Source organism: Rhinopithecus roxellana, chromosome 21 (genome assembly GCF_007565055.1).
Source record: "Rhinopithecus roxellana isolate Shanxi Qingling chromosome 21, ASM756505v1, whole genome shotgun sequence".
Classification (NCBI taxonomy): Eukaryota; Metazoa; Chordata; class Mammalia; order Primates; family Cercopithecidae; genus Rhinopithecus; species Rhinopithecus roxellana.
The window spans coordinates 1,116,177-1,136,166 of NC_044569.1; the positions used below are offsets into that span (position 1 = coordinate 1,116,177).

The window sequence follows — 19,990 nt, forward strand, 5'->3', positions numbered from 1 at the left end:
CTATTTTCATTAGGTCTGTTAAGAATGTAGTTGTTGATCTTAAGCAACGTGTTTTACTATATTCATAAAATTTTCCAACAAAAATACTTCAGTTATATAAATTCTCTAAATTATTGAACTCAGGCAAGATACCATTAAAACTTAGAGCAGATGGTCATTTGAGTATTAGTAGAATGAGTCAAAAGCTATCAGGTGGTTCATTTAACGGTGGCAGATGTCTTCATAAAGCTTAGCAAAGGAAAAGGGCATTAACTCCTTAGGGTAATATGGTATTCTGTAGAAAGGAAAAAAAAGGTTCAGTTAAGGAGTTACATTTTATGAAATAAAAATTTTTAAGGAAAAACTCTTGCCAGGGCTAATGGTTTTAGATGAAAATGAATTGGGTGGATGTCGTGAGGGAAACAAAAAAGCTACCATGGTACAGTAAAAGATTAGTAAAATGTTGGTCTTGTTTAGTTAATGCCTTTCTTCTGTTTTATGTTTTCTTTAAATATCAACTTTTGTTTCAAAGTCAATTAATTGTATTCTCATTAAAAATTCTGTAGTGCTCATTTTGGTAGAGGAATGGGTTGCTTTGTTTACATTTTTCAATTCTTAGTGTTAGTCTGTTTCACAGCTGTTCAGTAGCTTTGTTGGCAGTTGAACTGTGGGAACCAAGAAAGCAATTGGACGTCCTTTTGTGTGCATTAATGGTTTTCCTGAGGTATTCTTTAAAACCATGAATTATAGAATTTTTTTTAACCGGTTGTCATTGTGTGTTTAAATGGTTCCTTTTAAAGAAAGCGTGTACATAGATTATGAGCTCATGACTGTTATCATTGTATGTTGTGGAAAGTGAACTTAGAAATGAAAAATATGTAAATGAGGCAGTGGTTGCAAACTGGACAGTTTTTTTCTGTTGTTGTTGTTGAGTGGGGTAGTTGGGGATACATTTTCCCTACGTCTTTCATCAACCAAGTCACATTTGAAGAGCTGCACAGTTAATTCAGGATAAATTCAGGATAAACCTCTTAAGTGTGTAGTGAATACTGATTTGTTTAGTGCATTTTGCTTTTTTGTGATGATGGAACTAAATCAGATTTATTTTAGACCTTGTTCAGAAACTTAGCCATTTTGTGGACATTTACTATCATTGGTATTTGATATTAATTGTGGTATTTTTCGTCAGCTTTCCTGTGCTAAAACAGATACGGTTATTAGAATCTAACTTCAGGCGTGTGGCAGTGAGGTTGCTTTAAATCAGTATGTAATCAATTCCATATAATGTCCATTTTGGAAAAATAATTCTATAATTATTTCTATATTGTTGCTTCTAACACAAACATCAAAAGTTTACAAAATTAGGTACAGAACTATTCTAGGTCACACAGTTTTTATTTTTTTTAAAGGTAAATTGTGAAACCCATAAACAGAAAAAGATTTTGAAGAACTGTCATCGTTGTCTGGTGCAGAGCTATTAAACTGAATATTAAATTTTCATGGAACTGCTATTTTTAAAGAGAAATGCCAACTATAACAATCCATTTAATTAGTTTTTTTAAATTCACATTTTAATACTGAAATACAGGCATACCCCTGTTTTATATAGGCATTATACACAGTTCTATTCCTGGAAAACCAAGTTATATTTAAAATGGAGGAGAGGCATGCCAGATGGTAGTTTTCAAAGATGGCCGCACCAATCTACATCCCATCCCACGTGCTCTTCTTAGGAGACAATGATACTCCACCTGAAGAGGCTGCTTCCCTCCCTCAGTGGACCTGGGTAGACATTTGTAACTGCCTCAATTAATAAAGAGGAAATAACACTGTGAATTCTGAGGTTTGGTCACAAAAGGCAAGGCAGATGTCGCTTGTCTGTCTGTGTCTGTCTGTCTGTCACTCTCTCTCCCCTCAGGATTCACAACCTGCCTCACAGGGAGCTCTGAGCCAGTTCTGAGAAAACCATAAAAGTGCTAGGTTAAGAGTTGAATAGTATATTTTACCATTTTAAGGAAAGTCTTTCTAAGCATGAAGCCTCAGAAGTCACACACACGCCGACGAGAGCACACATAGAAAATGTGTACCCAGAAAACAATCTGGAAACCCCCACCAAACTGCTAACAATGGGTGGGAGTGCACGATGAGGGGGGACTTTCACATTTTGTTCTGTATGCTTTTGGGTTGTTTAAAGTTTTATTATAAGTGTGTTATTAATTTTAGAATTTAAAAAAGAAAATAAACAAGAAATACCAATTTTTTCCTCTCAAATTGGCACAGATTAAAAATACTACTTCAGTCCATGCTAAAGATGTGTCAAGAAAGCCAGTCAGATACTGCTGAAAGGGAAATATAAATGGATACAATCTCTATAGAAGGCACTTACAGAGTGTTTCAAATGTCATCAAAGACTTTGACCCTGCCTTCAATGTTTAAAAAAGACACATTCAAAGATACTTGTTTGTGGCAGATAAAGACAAAAAGTTAACATAACCACTGTTGAAAATATGGGACTATTATATGTAAATTATGTTAATCCATAGAGGGAAATTCCATACAGTTATTAAACCATGTTGTAGAAGAATTATTACTGACATGGTAAAATATCATTTTATAAAGTAGTTTGCAAGAAACTACAATGTGACATTTTTGCATCTAAATTGTATGATACATGTAGTATAAAAACTAGAAAGATAATTCCCCGGATGTGCTGATGGGATTAGCCTTTGTGGTTTTCCAGGTTTTCTACACTGAGTGTATATTAATTCTAGGAAGCAGCTGGGTGAGCAGGAGCATTTAACATGAAGTATAAGCATCAGAGATGCCGTGTGTGTCACTTTAAAAACAAACAAAAACATGAGGGAACCTAAGCAAATCTTTACACAAACCAACTTTCAAATTACTTTAGTTACTTTAGTAATACGGTATATAATTGCTATTTAGAAGTTTTTATCTATTTTAATCTTTTAATTAACAGATGAATAATTAAATGTTCCCCATATACAGTCTCTGAAAAATCTAAACTTTTATTAAGCTCTTTGATTTCTGTATAAGTATTGCAGAATTTGTCTGGGATAGTTGATTATTCTGATTATATTATTTAAATAGATGACTAGTGCATTTACTAAATCTATATTAAAATGAAGTTAAGTGTAGTATAATTCTTTATATGTATATTTTGCTTTAAAGTTGTTCAAAGTGTGTTTACCTATCACTTTAATTTTTTTTCTTTTTCTAAATGAAGTTTGTGTTTCTAGGAGTTTCTAACAATTTAGCCTCACAACGTCTCTTCTGTGTGAAAGGAAGCGTTTTCTTAATTTATAGATGAGAATATTGGTCCCAGAGTATTTAAGCTGATTTTGAATATCAAGTGGATAGTAAGTTATACAAGTAAATTCTTAAATCACATACGCTTGTTTTTACCATTTGAGGTAGCAATTTAAATACCGTATTGTATACAGGTTAGAAATCATGTCTGATCTTGTTAATTTCTAGCCTGACTCTATAATTTATCTCCAAGTCTCTGGCTGTATTGCATGTTTCTGCTAAGCAAAGTCGTTCCTGGTTCATTGAACATACTCTGCTTTTCTGTGATTTCTTCCTTTCTTTGAAAGATCCACTCATCCATCATTTCTGTGGAACTTTTCCTGATTCTTTTTCCTATTTAGTTTCTCAGGCGAGTTTCTATCAATGGAGACCTGGGCTTGTATTTTTTGGTTAGATATTCTTATTTTTTGTTGGTGACTCCATTCTAGTTTTTAAGCAGAGCAGTTCTAGATTTCAGTTTATTGTACTGTTTAATTGCTAAATATCTCTATTACTTAACCTGTTTTCTCTTGAATGATCTCGTTTAGACTTTCTCATTTATATCCTCTATATCTTTTGTCTCCTGACCCGTAGCTACCAAGCCCTAAATATCTCTGGAACCCATTTCTTTCAGTTTCTACTGTCATCACCTTAATTTAAGCTGCCATTATTTTAGCTGGGCTGCTAACTAACTTCTTTTAATCTGACTCCCTTTTTGTAGCCATTTTTACTTTTTTCATATCTTTTTTCTCCACACTACAGCAGGCGTGATTTGTAATTTTTAAGTTTTTTTTGAGTTAGAGTCTTTCTTAGTTGCCCAGGCTGGAGTGCAGTGGCGTGAACATGGCTCTAAGAGTGATACTTGAAAGCAGCAGAGGGCATGCCTGCAGTAGGAGTAAAGAAATAGTTCTGAATGAATCAGTAGACACTCATGTCCTCTGTCTTCTGTCCCTAAAGTCAAGCATTTATGTGGCAGGAGACTGCAGAAGGATTGCACATAAAACATATTTGGTGTTGGGGTATCAGGCTTTTTGTAGTCCATTAGTATCCCAATTCTTTCAGGTGTTCGTTCCTTCCTCCTTCCTTCCCTGCTTCCCTCCTTCCTGCCTTCCCTCCCTCTTCCTTCCTGATCCTTGCCCCTCCCCTCCCTTTCCCTCAAAACAGGCATACACTCAAGTTTGGCCCTTTGTTTAGAATCTGGTTATCTGAATATAGAAAATGAATAACATAGGGTTTTTTTTTCCTTCTTATCAGGAAGTAGCAATAGTGTATTATATTAGTAATATGACCACTTTTGTACTCTAGTTTTTACGTATGTAGCGTGTTATTTGATTTTTAGAACATGTTGTCTCACCTTTAAAGAATAGATTACATTCTCCAAAGGGGACTGAGGCTGTGAGAATGAAAGGGCTCCTTTCTTCTATTTAATTATGGAAATGTTCTAAATGGATACAAAGAGGAAGATGATGTAATGAACTCCCATGTACCCATTACCCAGCTTCAACACGGCTAATCTTGTTTTACCTGAATCCCACTTTACTCCCCCTCTGCCTCCCTGGAAATTATGAAAAACAAAAACCAAAACACACAAAAAAACAACACACACATTATTTTATACGTAAATGCTTCTGATAAAACGACCTTTTCAAGGGCGTAAAAGTAAATACAGACAGAATCAGAACTTGAATCCAGGAGAATGTCACTTTTGCACAGATGATACAGCACTTGTTTGTTCAGCATTTAGCTTCACCATCCAGGATGTGTTTATAAAGTAGTGATACTGATGTTGACAAGCCACATATTGTTGAAAAAAATAATCCTAGTTTTTATTTATTGAACAAGTGATATTAATATAACAATAGAATAGTAAAGAGTATTACCCCCAATTATTTCGCCTGAAAATGAAGGTTGTTTTCATTACTTATATTGGTACCTTTTATAGTTCTAATGTCTGTCTCATTCATCCATGTGATTAATTTTAGTGGAGGTCATTTTACCAAGTGTTTATTTTTTCTAGAGCTTATTATTTCTTGTTCCCTAAGGGGATAAAATCCCACTATAGTGTATTGTTTCCTTTAAAATAGGGAAACTTGCTTCCTAGTCATTTTCTGAATTTTCTTGACTATGGGAAAAACTTGTCAATATCTAAGGGTAGTAAATGCTTAAGTTAATTGATAGTTTGTTTCCATGATATCATAAGGGCAAAATGGTCTTTTCTTTTGGAGTAATTGTTTATCTAGAAAATAGTTGAAAATTCTTTCAAAGATTTCTGAGGTTTTGTAGTCTGAAACATCTCCTTAGTGATAAAGGATTCTTTCTTTCTGTGTGTCGAACATAAGTTCTAGTTTGTGGATGAGAACGAAGAAAGAGTTACTGAGATGTGTTCTTACTAATGAAAGAGGGAGCAAAGGGAAAATATAACTTGCATTGATTAAAATAGTTGAGATCCATTATCTTGAAGCTATATGTGTTAAATTTGAAGTGTTATATCCCATTTTATTAGAGTATCTTGTAAATGTTCTGATCTTATTTTTTTCCCCCAAGGAATAATATTCAGATAAATAAAATTTGAGGTTAATCAGAGCATATATCCTTGTTTTAATAGGCATCAAGCATGATGGAACCATGTGTGATACCTGCCGCCAGCAACCGATCATTGGCATTCGATGGAAATGTGCAGAGTGTACAAATTATGATTTGTGCACAGTGTGTTATCATGGAGATAAACATCATTTAAGACATCGCTTTTACCGAATTACTACACCAGGAAGTGAGAGGTAGGGAGAACCCTTCTTTTCTTCAACCGAGGGTTTTTGTTTGTATTCAAGTTATGTACTTCTGGGCCTTAAAAATAGGATTAGCAAATAGCTTCTGACAGTTGGTTTAGTAACAGGAGGTACCAAATAGTAGGATAGAAGTGGACCAATCTGCCATATAACAAGTGAAGAGCTCTGTGAAGATGGAGCTGTCTGTACTTTTCCAAGGTAATCTGGACTATTATTTCTGTGGCTTAGAGGGTTAGCACTACTGTACATTTGGAAATACAAGGGCATCCAAAGAGATAGCAATTATTTCTTTTCACTATGCCTTCTAGTCTGTTAATTGATATCAGATGAATGGTAGGGCCCATTGATTGAGTCAATAGGCGTTTGTTTATTAGGACTACATGGGATCTACTATGTTTATGGACACTAGAAGATAAATAAGACACCTAGTAGTCTTAAGGAGTTTACAAATAAAGGAAATAGTGAATCAGTGATTGTCATGTGATGTTTTAGACTGTGTTAGAGATATGTATTAAGTGTCTTAGGAGCAATGAGAGAGGAGTATTCATTGTTAACGGGCGCAGAGTTTTAGGCGATGGGATCTTCTCATGTAGATACAGATAATGCAAAGGAGCAAGAATCCAGACAGTCATAGGGAGGCAGCTAGGAGTAGGAGTAGATACATAGATTTTGGAGTCAGACTCTCTTGGTGTAGATCATAATCGTGCCACTTATTAACTGAGTAATTTTGAACGAGTTGATTATTTTTGTCTTTTGTTTGCAATTAAAATTAAGGAATAATAAAGACATTGTAAAAATGAATAGGACTGGGCATGGTGGCTCATGTCTTTAATTCCAGCACTTTGGGAGGCCTGAGGTGGGAGGATTACTTGAGGCCAGGCATTCAAGACCACCCTGGATAGCATAGTAAGACCTCATCTCTATTAAAATAAGTAAGTGAAAAGAATAGAACAGTGAAATAAAATTAGAAAAACAAAGCAAAAATCTCCAAACCTTTCTGATTATGTGAATGAGAAGGATGTAGAACAATAGGGATTCATGGCCTTGGAGAACCAAGCTGGCCCAGATACTTGAGTGTAGAATCTTTATCAAGATTCATAATCTTCTGTAAGTATGTAGTACTGTGAGAACAGGTTAGTATAGGTAAAATCCAGAGCACAGATGTATTTTACTGATATATACATATGTTAATCCATTTTCATACTGCTGTGAAGAAATACCTGAGACTGGGTAATTTATGAAGGGAAGAGGTTTAATTGACTCACAGTTCAGCATGGCTGGGGAGGCCTCAGGAAACTTATAATCATGGTGGAAGTGGAAACAGACATGCCCTTCTTCATATGGCGGCAGCAAGGAGAAGTGCTGAGCAGAAGAGGGGGAAAGCCCCTTATTAAAATCATCAGATCTCGTGAGAACTCACTATCAGAACAGCATGGAGGTAACCGCCCCCATAATTAAGTTACCTCCCACTGGGTTCCTCCCACGACATGTGGGAATCATGGGAACTACAGTTCAAGATGAGATTTGGGTGGGGACACAGCCAACTTATATCAATACAGTACTCTAAATTTTTGAATAATGGCTAGTTTTTTTTTTTTATTTTTTGAGATGGAGTCTTGCTCTGTCGCCTAGGCTGGAGTGCAGTGGTGCGATCTCGGCTCACTGCAAGCTCCGCCTCCCAGGTTCACATCATTCTTCTGCCTCAGTCTCCCAAGTAGCTGGTACTACAGGCACCTGCCACCATGCCCAGCTAATTTTTTGTATTTTTAGTAGAGATGGGGTTTCACTGTGTTAGCCAGGATGGTCTTGATTTCCTGACCTCGTGATCCACCCGCCTCGGCCTCCCAAAGTGTTGGGATAACAGGCGTGAACCAGCACGCCTGGCCAGAATAATGGCTAGTTTTAAAAAACAGTGGTTTCACGCAAAAATCTGTTGATGGATTCATAGAACACCCTGCTCCCCTCCCCCCCATACAGAAGACTATCAATACTGGGCTTACGTTTGTTCCTGGCAACAGTTTGTTGAAGCAGTGGAGCACTTTAGACTGGATCCTTTAGACTGATGATGCTTTTGAGTCAACCAAAGTCCTTGCCATTCCCTGTTACCTTCCTAAGTCTGAGGTCAAGTGCCATTTGCCACTGTAGTGCTGTCTTTCTTAGGCTGTCATTTATATTACTCACCTGGAAGCTATAGAGAATTTGAGTTTGCCACCTCTACAGTAGTGAAGAGTATACTGATACCCTGAATTGCTTAGACTAGGATCATATGTGGAGTCCATTACATTTTAACTTTTGTGGCCTTGGGCACATTACTTCTTTGAGACTGAGTTTCCTCATTTATAAAGTGGGTAATATGGTGGTAACTTTCTCTTAAGGAGTGTAACACACTTTACTCCTATGCAAGTGCTTTTACATATTATATAATAAAATCTCAGTAAAAGTTAGCTGTGATTATTATTACAACTACTACTGCCATCATCATCGTCACCTGTGGAATATAAAAGGTATTCCTGTGTCATGCTGTTATGAAAGTAACCAGAACAATTAATAATCTTTTTACTTTCAAAATAACATTTTTATAATTTTGTTTTAAAAAGTAAATTATTATTACCTATTTTTACATAAACTTGAAAATAAATAACTTTATTTTTAGGGTTCTGTTAGAGTCTCGTAGGAAATCTAAGAAGATTACAGCCAGAGGAATCTTTGCAGGTGCCAGAGTGGTGCGAGGAGTGGACTGGCAGTGGGAAGATCAAGATGGAGGAAATGGACGTAGGGGAAAGGTACAGTATTTTTCTTAATTCATCATGTATTCTAGAGTATTATGTGTTCAGAAGCTTTTTATCACTACTGTAAATGAATTTCTTGGTCCATTGTTTTCTATGCCAGTATAAATTTTTAAAATCTTGATTTCTTTTTTCTCTGGAAGTAAAAAGATTGTTCTTGCTTTTTATAAGCATTGATGTTTCTTAGAGGGTCATTAGGTAGGTTTTACCTTCCCACCTTCAGGTTTCATATTGTCATTTTGTTACCTAGCATGCTTTTCTGAATGCATTTGGACCAGTCCTCCCTAAGCAGTGTCTCATGTCCTCGACTTTCCTGCTATTCAAATTTCATTTGAATTGACTTGTTTTATATTATCTTCCCTCAAAGATCTGTTTCTGAGGGGCAGTGGGCAATTACGCTGTTATCTAGCCTACCTACCTGTGTTACCCTTTGCAGATAGTGTAGTGGGCTCAGAATTTTAGGAGTAGGTCAAAGCAGAATATTCTGTGTGGTGAAATGAGAGACCTCAGCTGATCTAGGTGGCAGGGAATGGGGGTGAAGAGGAGAGTGGGAATGTCATCATTACATAGTCCAAATAAGCCAAGTACACTTGAGACTGTGAGTCAGGCTCACCTGGGCAGTGTGTCCACAGTTGAATAAAAACGGTACAGTGGCAGTAGGGATAAGAGCCTTCAACTTGTTTGGCCCCCACGTATTACACGGCTGCAATCTGGACGGGTCACTTTCTATACCTGGTGCCCAGCAATCATCCTGGAAGCTCCCTTTGAAGCCCTGTGATGAACAAAGATGCCTTTGCCTCTCTTCCTGACTGGATCTCATGTTTTCTGTATCCCATTATATCATCTTACGTAGCTTACCGTCTCTTTTGGTAGAACACACATTCTGGTAACTTGTTTTGAAAGAGTATGTGAGAAGTAAAATTTTAATACTTTTATTTTGAAAAATTGACTTTATAGTCTTCCCCATAGTTAATTATATGGTCAGAGGGGGTTGGAAGTCATCTTTCCTCATCAGCTTTTGAAGGCATTTGCTGTTCGAAGCCACATAAATGGAACTTTCTGTTTTTTGCTATATTGGCACTTTTTTGGGATAAAAGTAGGCATTCTTGAGGCTTTGAGTCATTCGTATTACATTTTTGGTTTGCTTTGATTGAACACATGTTGTGTTTTGAGAATAAAATGAGGGCCAGGCATGGTGGCTCATGTCTTTAATCCCAGCACTTGTGGAAGGCTGAGGCAGGTGGATCACTTGAGGTCAGGAGTTTGAGACTAGCCTGGCCAACATGGTGAGACCCTGTCTCCACTAAAAATACAAAAATTAACCACGCATGCTGGTACACACCTGTAGTCCCAGCTACTAGGGAAGCTGAGGCAGGAGAATCGCTTGAACCTGGGAGGCAGAGGTAGCAATGAGCCAAGATTGTGCCACTGCACTCCAGCCTGGGTGACAGAGTAAGACTCCATCTCAAAACAAACAAACGAAAAGAACAAAATGAAGAAAAAGAAATGAAACTGTCTTGTACATGTGACTCCAAGTGAGAGAACTTCATAAAATAAATCTTTAGAGTAACATTGTTAAGCACATTTTTAAGACCAAATGTGACTTCTATTGTCTGACTTTTTTTTTTTTGGCCTATGTATGTGAATGATACATCCCTTTTTCCCCTTCAGTGCTGGATACTTTATCCCACTCCCCTGATGTAACCCACATTCATTGTATATAGTGTATTCTTCCTTTTTGTTTTTTTAGATATATGTTAGAGATGGAGTCTTGCTGTGTTACCCAGGCTGGTCTCAAACTCCTGGGTTCAAGCGATCCTCCTGCCTCCACTTCCCAAAGTGCTAGGATTACAGGCATGAACCACTGTACCCAGCCTGTTCTTAAAGGGTTTCTTAAGTCTTGCTATACATGTTAGTCTTTTAAAGCTGTTTTTTATACAAATATGATTAAGTATACTAGATCATAATTTTTTTTTTACTCTTTATTATGGAGTATTTCAGACATACACTTGAGTAGAAAGTATAGTATAATAAATTCCCATGCACTCATACCCAGCTTCAACAATTATTAACTAAAAAAAATACCATTTATTTGTTGAAGAAACCAGATTCTATTTGGCCAATTGATTCTTTTTTTTTTTTTTTTTTTTTTTGAGACGGAGTCTTGCTCTGTCACCCAGGCTGGAGTACGGTGGCCGGATCTCAGCTCACTGCAAGCTCCGCCTCCCAGGTTCACGCCATTCTCCTGCCTCAGCCTCCCGAGTAGCTGGGACTACAGGCGCCCGCCACCTTGCCCGGCTAGTTTTTTGTATTTTTAGTAGAGACGGGGTTTCACCGTGTTAGCCAGGATGGTCTCGATCTCCTGACCTCGTGATCCGCCCGTCTCGGCCTCCCAAAGTGCTGGGATTACAGGCTTGAGCCACCGCGCCCGGCCGGCCAATTGATTCTTTATAGTATTCTTTAACTTCTTTCACTTGTTCTTTTAATCTTTGTATTTCCTATAAACTAGTTGTTAGAGCTAGAGGCTTGATTAGATTCAGGTTCAATTTTATTTTGGCAAACATACCTCATGTGATGCTGTATATTTTCTACTGTATCACATAAAAGGGGCACATGAAGTCTGATTATCTTGCTATTAGTGATGTTAAGATTGATGAACAGATGCAAATTTTGTCAGATGTATCCTTTACAGAGTTTCTTGGCAACATTCTATCTAATGGTTTTAGCAGCTGTTCCTTGCATGTGAAATTACTATAGTTATTTTCTTATGACTTCCACTTTGTTTCCCCCTCAGTAATAAATCAAGTCATATTAAAAATGAAGGAATTTCGTTTAATGATTTGGACCTTGACTAATGAACTTACTTCTATTTCAAGTAATTTGAAATTTAAAGTAAATTTGATTTAAACAAAATTTGTCTTTATTTTTTAGGTAGTTAAATGCTTTTTACTCATCCTATGCAATACAGACTTAATATAGCATCACGTTTTTGAAAACAAATGAAGTTAAATCTGAATATATTAGAAACAGAAGGAACTTTTTGCTACAGATTGCATGTTTTACCTTTGAGTGCTAGAAACTGTTACTTTGGAAGGTTATATAGTGGTTAGTAGAGCAGAAATCATAAAGCAATTTAAGGTAAATGGTGGACTCTAACTTCAGGATGGTAGTTACCGCTAATGGGAGGCAGGAGTATGGGATTGATGAGATGGACATAGGGGCCTTGAAAAGTATTGGTTATATTTTTTTTCTTAGGTTGGGTAATAATTACATGGGTATTCAGTTTATTTTTTTCTTTAAAGTTTATATATGCTTTGGGCGGCCAAGGCAGGCGGATCACGAGGCCATGATCACGAGACCAGCCTGGCCAACATGGTGAAACCCCGTCTCTACTTAAAAAAACATACAAAAATTAGCTGGGCGTGGTGGTGGGCACCTGTAATCCCAGCTACTTGGGAGACTGAGGCAGGAGAATCACTTGAACCTCGGAGGCGGAGGTTGCAGTGAGCTGAGATCATGCCATTGCACTCCAGCCTGAGTGATGAGCAAAAAAAAAAAAAAAAAAAAACTACGTATGCTATATTTTATAATGTGTAATATATGTCAAAATTTAAAAGAACAAATGGACTAATTTACTAACAATTTAAAATACGTTTCAAGTGATTCATCAGATCTTAAACATAAAACCTTTTTATTTCCACAAATACATCATGAAATACCTGGCTTACAAAACTGTTTCTTTAGTACAGGATGAAAAAGAATGGTCATTATATATCTTATTTCAAGTAATAGTTTTTAAGTATATACCTTAAAAGTTATACTTCAGCCTGTCGTTCTAAGTAACTATGAAGGATGGCTGTGATTGTAAGTATCAAGATGTAGAAGAGTAATATGAATTGCATGTGTACAGCTTCCCACACTTTGCTGTAGTCAGGTTTACTTGAGAAGGTCCAAGTTTAATGCTGTTTGTCATTTTTGTGTACAGGTTGAACATTCCAAATAAAAAAATCTGAAACCTGAAATACTCCAAAATCTGAAACTTTTTGAGCACTGACATGATGTTCAAAGGAAGTGCTCATTGGAGCATTTAGAATTTCAAATTTTTGGATTTGAGATGCTCTAAGTACCGTGCAGATATTTCAAAATCTGAAAAAATTTGAAATCTAAAACATTTCTTGTCCTAAGCATTTCAGATAAGTACACTCAACCTGCATGTGATTCTAGGCCTTAAAGCAATGGCAACCCCAGTATTTTTTTTTTTTTTTAGTTTTAATCCAGTGAATTCAAGAATCAGACTAGTTGGGTGTGGGGCTTGGAGATAGTGTCTGAGTTTCCATGGTAGGCGTGCCATTTTAGGTGGCCTGCAACTGTGGGATACTGCTGGAGGAGCAAAAGCAACTCAAGACCTACTTAAACATTGCCACCAAGGCTCTTCGAGAGCTTTGTGCTTGTTAATTTTTAACTGACCAAAAAGGTTTATCTTGAATCATTTTGGGGATTTTAAATTTCATATTGAGTAATGGGCTTAAAAGAATATACTGTTTTGGCTGGGCGTGGTGGCTCACACCTGTAATCCCAGCACTTTGGGAGGCTGAAGCAGGCAGATCACCTGAGGTCAGGAGTTTGAGACCAGCCTGGCTAACATGGTGAAACTCCATCTCTACTAAAAGTACAAAAATTAGCCAGGCGTGGTGGCGGTCACCTATAATCTCAGCTACTCAGGAGGCTGAGGCAGGAGAAGCTTGAACCTGGGAGGCAGAGGTTGCAGTGAGCCGAGATCACACCACTGCACTCCAGCCCGGGCGACAAGAGCGAGATTCCATCTCAAAAACAAACAAACAAACAAACAGAAAACAAAACTGTTCTTAAAGGAATCCGTTTAAGATTAAAAATATTTTAAATTTTGTATCAAATTCTATTTTCTGATAATCTATCACTGTAATCCCCAAGCCTCTTGATTTAAAATTTCTACAGTGGTTTTAGAAATTACCTTATAATTCTGGAAAAATATGGCTCTAATGATAATTTAACTATATGTTAGGAGTGACGTATTTGGCAAATAAGTATTTTTCATGATCCTGTTCCACAGGTTGCTAGATGAAATGATTTTTAAGATTTAAATGTAATAATTAAAAGAACTAAGCTCTTCCCTCCCCTTTAAAAAACTTCTTTTCTCAAAAAACGTCTGTTAGGTAACAGAAATCCAGGACTGGAGTGCATCAAGCCCACATAGTGCAGCATATGTCCTCTGGGATAATGGTGCTAAGAACCTTTACAGAGTTGGCTTTGAGGGCATGGTAAGTAGTGAAGAGCCATAGCAGGTGAAAGAAAATGTTGGATGGGTGAAAAGCTCTTACTGCTCTTTTATTATTTTTCCTTTGTCATCTCCCTTTGTCAGAACCTTTGCATTTTTACTATGTTTCTCTAAACTATGTAATAGTCAATATGATTTGCCTTTAGTTAATGTTTGGGTACCTTACTGTATATTGGTTGTGTAGAGCTGACCCATTTTCAGTGTAAGTCCAGGGGGTTTATTTATGAAAATCTATCAAAAAGATTGGAAATCATCTGTTAAGACCACTCCTTGGCATGGATGGACCTGGAAGACAGTATTATAATGAGATTTTGTGATATATTTGTATTCTGCGCTCTGGTAGCTTATAAAAATACAAATTACAACAGATATTAAAATTATTTTTTAGGCCGGGCGCGGTGGCTCAAGCCTGTAATCCCACCACTTTGGGAGTCCGAGACAGGCGGATCACGAGGTCAGGGAGATCGAGACCATCCTGGCTAACACTGTGAAACCCTGTCTCTACTAAAAAATACAAAAAACTAGCCGGGCGAGGTGGCGGGCGCCTGTAGTCCCAGCTACTCGGGAGGCTGAGGCAGGAGAATGGTGTAAACCCGGGAGGCGGAGCTTGCAGTGAGCTGAGATGCGGCCACTGCACTCCAGCCTGGGCGACAGAGCGAGACTCTGTCTCAAAAAAAAAAAAAAAAAAAAAAAAAAAAAAAAAATTATTTTTTAGGAGATTCCTCCCCACCCCTTGGTATTTTTTAAAGTATAGTGTTGATAATGGAAAATGATTGACTTAGAAACACCTTGAATTACTTAAGTGGTTAGAAAAATAATGGAGGTTTATTCAATGAGTTGTCCTGTGTTTTTGTACTTTTCATGGACCATTGTTCAAGCGCTGATCTTGGCTGGACGCTGTGGCTCATGCCTGTAATCCCAGCACTTTGGGAAGCCCAGGCAGGTGGATCAGTTGAGGTCAGGAGTTTGAGATCACACACTGGTCAACATGGTGAAACACTATCTTTACTGAAATACAAAAATTAGCTGGGTTTGATGCCATGTGCCTGTAATTCCAGCTACTCGGGAGGCTGAGGCACGAGAGTCGCCTGAACTGCGAGGGTAGGGGTGCAGAGCTTGCAGTGAGCCGAGATCACGCCATTGTACTCCAGCCTAGGTGACGGAGTGAGACTGTATCTCAAAAAAAGTTGATCTTGCTGTTCAGTTTATAGAGTGTAATAAATAAATGCCAAAATATTAATGCCTTTCACATCCTTTTCATCTTGAATACATTCCGTATTCAAAGAATTCTTTAAATTTCCTTTTTAAAAATCAACTGTCTATGTTCTTGTTAGGAATGGAGAAAGTATCCCAGTGTCCCCTTAATTTATTTCCATTTATTTATTTATTTTTTGAGACAGAGTCTCACTCTGTTGCCCAGGCTGGAGTGCAGTGGCATGATCTTGGCTCACTGCAAGCTCTGCCTTCTGGGTTCACACCATTCTCCTGCCTCAGCCTCCCGAGTAGCTGGGACTACAGGTGCCCACAACCATGCCCTGCTAATTTTTTGCATTTTTAGTAGAGATGGGGTTTCACTGTATTAGCCAGGATGGTCTCAATCTCCTGACCTCATGATCCGCCCCCCCTCAGCCTCCCATAGTGCTGAGATTACAGGTGTGAGCCACCAGGCTCGGCCTTATTTATTTACTTTTAGAGACAGGGTCTTGCTCTGTCACTCAGGCGGGAGTGTAGTGGTGCAATCATAGTTCATTGAAGTCTTGAACTCCTGGGCTCAAACAAGCCTCCCACCTCAGCCTCTGGAGTAGCTAGGACTGTAGGCGTGTGCCACCATGCCCAACTAATACTAAAAAAATTTTTAGTAGAAATAGGGTCTTGCTGTATATATTGTCCATGCTGGTTTTGAACTCCTGAGTTCCAAGTGATCCTCCACCTTGGCTTTCCAAAATGCTGAGACCACTAGCATGAGCCACTCACTACACCTGACCAATTCATTCCACTTATATATTAAAAGCCAGCCATGTGAATTTAAACAAGTACTTCAGTTGCCAATTTTTATTTATTTATTTTTTTTATTTTTTATTTTTTATTTTTATTTTATTTTATTTTTTTTTTGAGACGGAGAGTCTGGCTCTGTCGCCCAGGCTGGAGTGCAGTGGCCGGATCTCAGCTCACTGCAAGCTCCGCCTCCCAGGTTCACGCCGTTCTCCTGCCTCAACCTCCCGGGTAGCTGGGACTACAGGCGCCTGCCACCTCGCCCAGCTAGTTTTTTGTATTTTTTTTAGTAGAGACGGGGTTTCACCGTGTTAGCCAGGATGGTCTCGATCTCCTGACCTCGTGATCCGCCCGTCTCGGCCTCCCAAAGTGGTGGGATTACAGGCTTGAGCCACCACGCCCGGCCTTTTTTTATTATTGTATGTAGCAGTGGTTATCAGCTTTTCATTTTCTTCATGCCTCTGCCTGTTTTTAAATTGTCAGTTTTTTAGAATTCCAATTGATTATTAATTTTCTTCAAATGAAGCCTATGTGCTATATGTGCTCAGGTAGTTAAATGAATGGTATTTATGTAGACTGATGGCCAAGTATGTGGTTGTGCCATTATTTATTTAATGAGATTTCTCTTGATGGGGACCTGAGTTGGATTTTGTTTCCCCTGCTGCTTCAAGCAGTGTGTCAGTAAGCATCCTTGTGTCTATGCCTTTGTACCTTATGGTATATTTCCTTAGGATAGATTCCAAGAAGTAAAATTGCTGGGGTAAAGTATTATATTAAAACAATTTGACAGCTGGGAGTGGTGGCCCACACCTGTAATCCCAGCACTATGGGAGGCTAAAGCCAGTAGATCACTTGAGTCCAGGAGTTTGAGACCAACCTGGACAATGTGGCAAAACCGTGTCTCTACAAACAATAAAAAAATTAGCTGGGTATGGTGGTGTGCACCTGTAGTCCCAGCTACTTGAGAGGCTGAGGTGGAATGGAAGTGGAAGGATCACTTGAGCCCTGGGAGGTAGAGGCTGCAGTGAGCCATGATCATGCCACTGCACCCCAGCCTGGGCAACAGAGAGAGACCCTGTCTCAAAAAAAAAAAAAAAAAAAAAAAAAATCCCAAAAAACCAGTTTGACTCCTATGTCTCTTTGGCCAGGATTCAGTGACAGTAAAAGATGCTATAAAAGAGTTGGGTCCTGTGTGTGTGTGTGTGTGTGCACATGCGTGTGCATGCGTGCAGGCGCGCACGTGCATATGTATTAGAGGAACTCCTTTCCTTGATATAGGGTAAGATGTTCTAATCATCTACTATATACACCTGTACTATTAGGTACTTTTAAGTAAATCCAAATCCAAATTTTCACAGTATACACAAGGTTCTTCCTCTAAGCCCACATTTTCCGTACTTTTAATTATACCGCAGCTACCTCCCCCATTCAGATAGTAATTTGTTTTCTTGTAAAAGATAAATGGGAAGGAACTTTAGTTAACCAGGTTATGGCGAGGTAAGGACTAAAGTTGATGTAAGGCCGGGCACTGTGGCTCACACTTGTAATCCCAGCACTTGGGGAGGCGGAGGCGGGCAGGTCACTTGAGGTCAGGAGTTTGAGACCAACCTGGCCAACATGGTGAAATCCCGTCTCTACTGAAAATGAAAAAATTAACCAGACGTGGTGGCACATGCCTGTAATTCCAGCTACTGGGGAGGCCAAGGCAGGATAATTGCTTGAAACCAGGAGGTAGAGGTTGCAGTGAGCCGAGATTGCGCCACTGTACTCCAGCCTGGGTGACAGAGTGAGACTCCATCTCAAAAAAAAAAAGAAAAAATTGATGTCAGTAGGAAAATCAACTGGACAAGGAATCAAAAGACCGTATTTGGTTTCGTTATTTTCTGCTTTGTATTGGCTATTTAGTTTTGAATAATTTCCAGGTTTTGGTTTGTTTTTGGTAAAAGTGTCTTTAAAATGGAATGTGCTGGCCTGGCGTGGTGGCTCATGCCAGTAATCCCAGCACTTGGGAGGCTGAGGTGGGTGGATTAGTTGAAGCCAGGAGTTTGAGACCAGCCTGGCCAACATGGTGAAACCCTGTCTCTACTAAAAATGCAAAAATTAGCCAGACCCGGTGGTACATGCCTGTAATCCCCAGCTGCTCAGGTGACTGAGGCATGAGAATCGCTTGAACCCAGGAGGCAGAGGTTGCAGTGAGTCACTGTACTCCAGCCTGGGCAACAGATCAAGACTCTGTCACACACACACAAAAAAGAATGTGCTGTGCACATTTCCAATAATAGATATTTGTTGTTCTTTTTTAGCATGTGGTTTTCAAAATATTATAATATTTATTAATTGTAAGTATTTTAGTTTAATGTAATAAGATTCAGACATTTTATTTTGTTTGTTTATTTTTTGAGACAGAGTCTCTTGCTGTGTTTCCCGGGTTGGAGTGCAGTGGTGTGACCTCAGCTCACTGCAACCTCTGCCTCCCGGGTTCAAGCAATTCTCCTGCCTCAGTCTCTTGAGCATCTGGGATTATAGGTGCCCAGCAGCACACACGGCTAATTTTTTTGTATTTTTCAGGGGTTTTACCATGTTGGCCAGCCTAGTTTTGAACTCCTGACCTCAAGTGATCCACCCGTCTCTTCTTCCCAAAGTCCTAGGATTACAGGCGTGAGCCACTGTGCCTGGCCAGATTCATTTTAATTTTGAACTTTAAAAGAAGGCTAAAAGTAAATAAAATATGACCTATCTGAAGATCAGGTTTCTAGTTTTTACAAGTACTTTTGAAAGCAGTATTTAGTGTGATTGTTGACCTAGACTATTCTTGACTTCTGTTTTGGGTATGTTCTGAATTAATATTTTTGCCTATTTCAGATATTGAGCCATATTTGAAGTTTCATGGGTGATTTTTCTGGTTTCTTTTCTTCTTAGTCTGATCTGAAATGTGTCCAGGATGCCAAGGGAGGTTCTTTCTACAGAGATCACTGCCCTGTGCTAGGTGAGTGAGAAGAGTAGAGAGTATTACTAAATAATGGGTCAGAGTTTGTGGAATCAGTAAAATGTTTAAATTGGACTTCAGAAAAGTTAATTACCACTAAAGTTACTTAGAGAAATTTTCTTTTGGCTTTACTTTGGTCTTAAAGTATTTTTCCTTTTATTATGCTTTATTTGGACTCAGAGTTGTCATGTCTTGATTAGCCATTTATGTCATAATATATTTGAAACTTCTATGTTTTAACTGTAAATTATATTGTTGAAAAATTTTGCATTAGATTAAAACAGTTGTGTGTCATAGACTATTGAGAATAGGATTTGACACTTTTGTGCTTAAAAATTCCTTAGAATTTTTGTCAAATTATCTTCCTAAGAACAGCTCCAAGGTTAAGATAATATGTATAATTTCATGTATCATTAAAATGAAAAAAAAGGGAACAAGAAAACCAAAACTACCTTCATTTTATAGATTTATTGTTGCCTGGATGAACTTTTACCACACTCTACTGATCTTTATTCTCTGGTTTTCTTTCTCATGTGAACTGTGTTTCTCCTTCAAATCATTTGACTTGCCTTTGTAGCAAAAAGTGCTGTTTTTTTGCAGTATACTGTAATTTTTTTTTTAAAAGGTGAAGGCATAAAAAATTTTATGTTTTTTAATGAGCTCATCTATTTATCTTGCTTTCACAAAACAAGCTTTCTTGTTTTGTGTCTTGCTTTCATAAGAAAAATGCAAAATCAACATGCATATTTTGGATCTCAGCCTAGTGTTTCATGATCTTGAATTCATCTCAGAACTAGCTTTTGAAAATAATCTGGGGAATGGCTTTGACATATTTTAAAAT

At 38.1% G+C, this 19,990-nt stretch overlaps 1 protein-coding gene across 1 annotated transcript in view; it reads left to right on the forward strand.

The window, feature by feature from the left end:
• MIB1 (mindbomb E3 ubiquitin protein ligase 1) overlaps positions 1-19,990 on the forward strand; it is a 136,591-nt gene that overhangs the window by 19,953 nt on the left and 96,648 nt on the right. The window contains exons 2-5 of the mRNA XM_010354878.2: positions 5,891-6,062; positions 8,725-8,854; positions 14,050-14,154; positions 19,083-19,149. Coding sequence (XP_010353180.1) covers positions 5,891-6,062; positions 8,725-8,854; positions 14,050-14,154; positions 19,083-19,149 — 474 coding nt within the window. The remainder of the gene's footprint in view (positions 1-5,890; positions 6,063-8,724; positions 8,855-14,049; positions 14,155-19,082; positions 19,150-19,990) is intronic.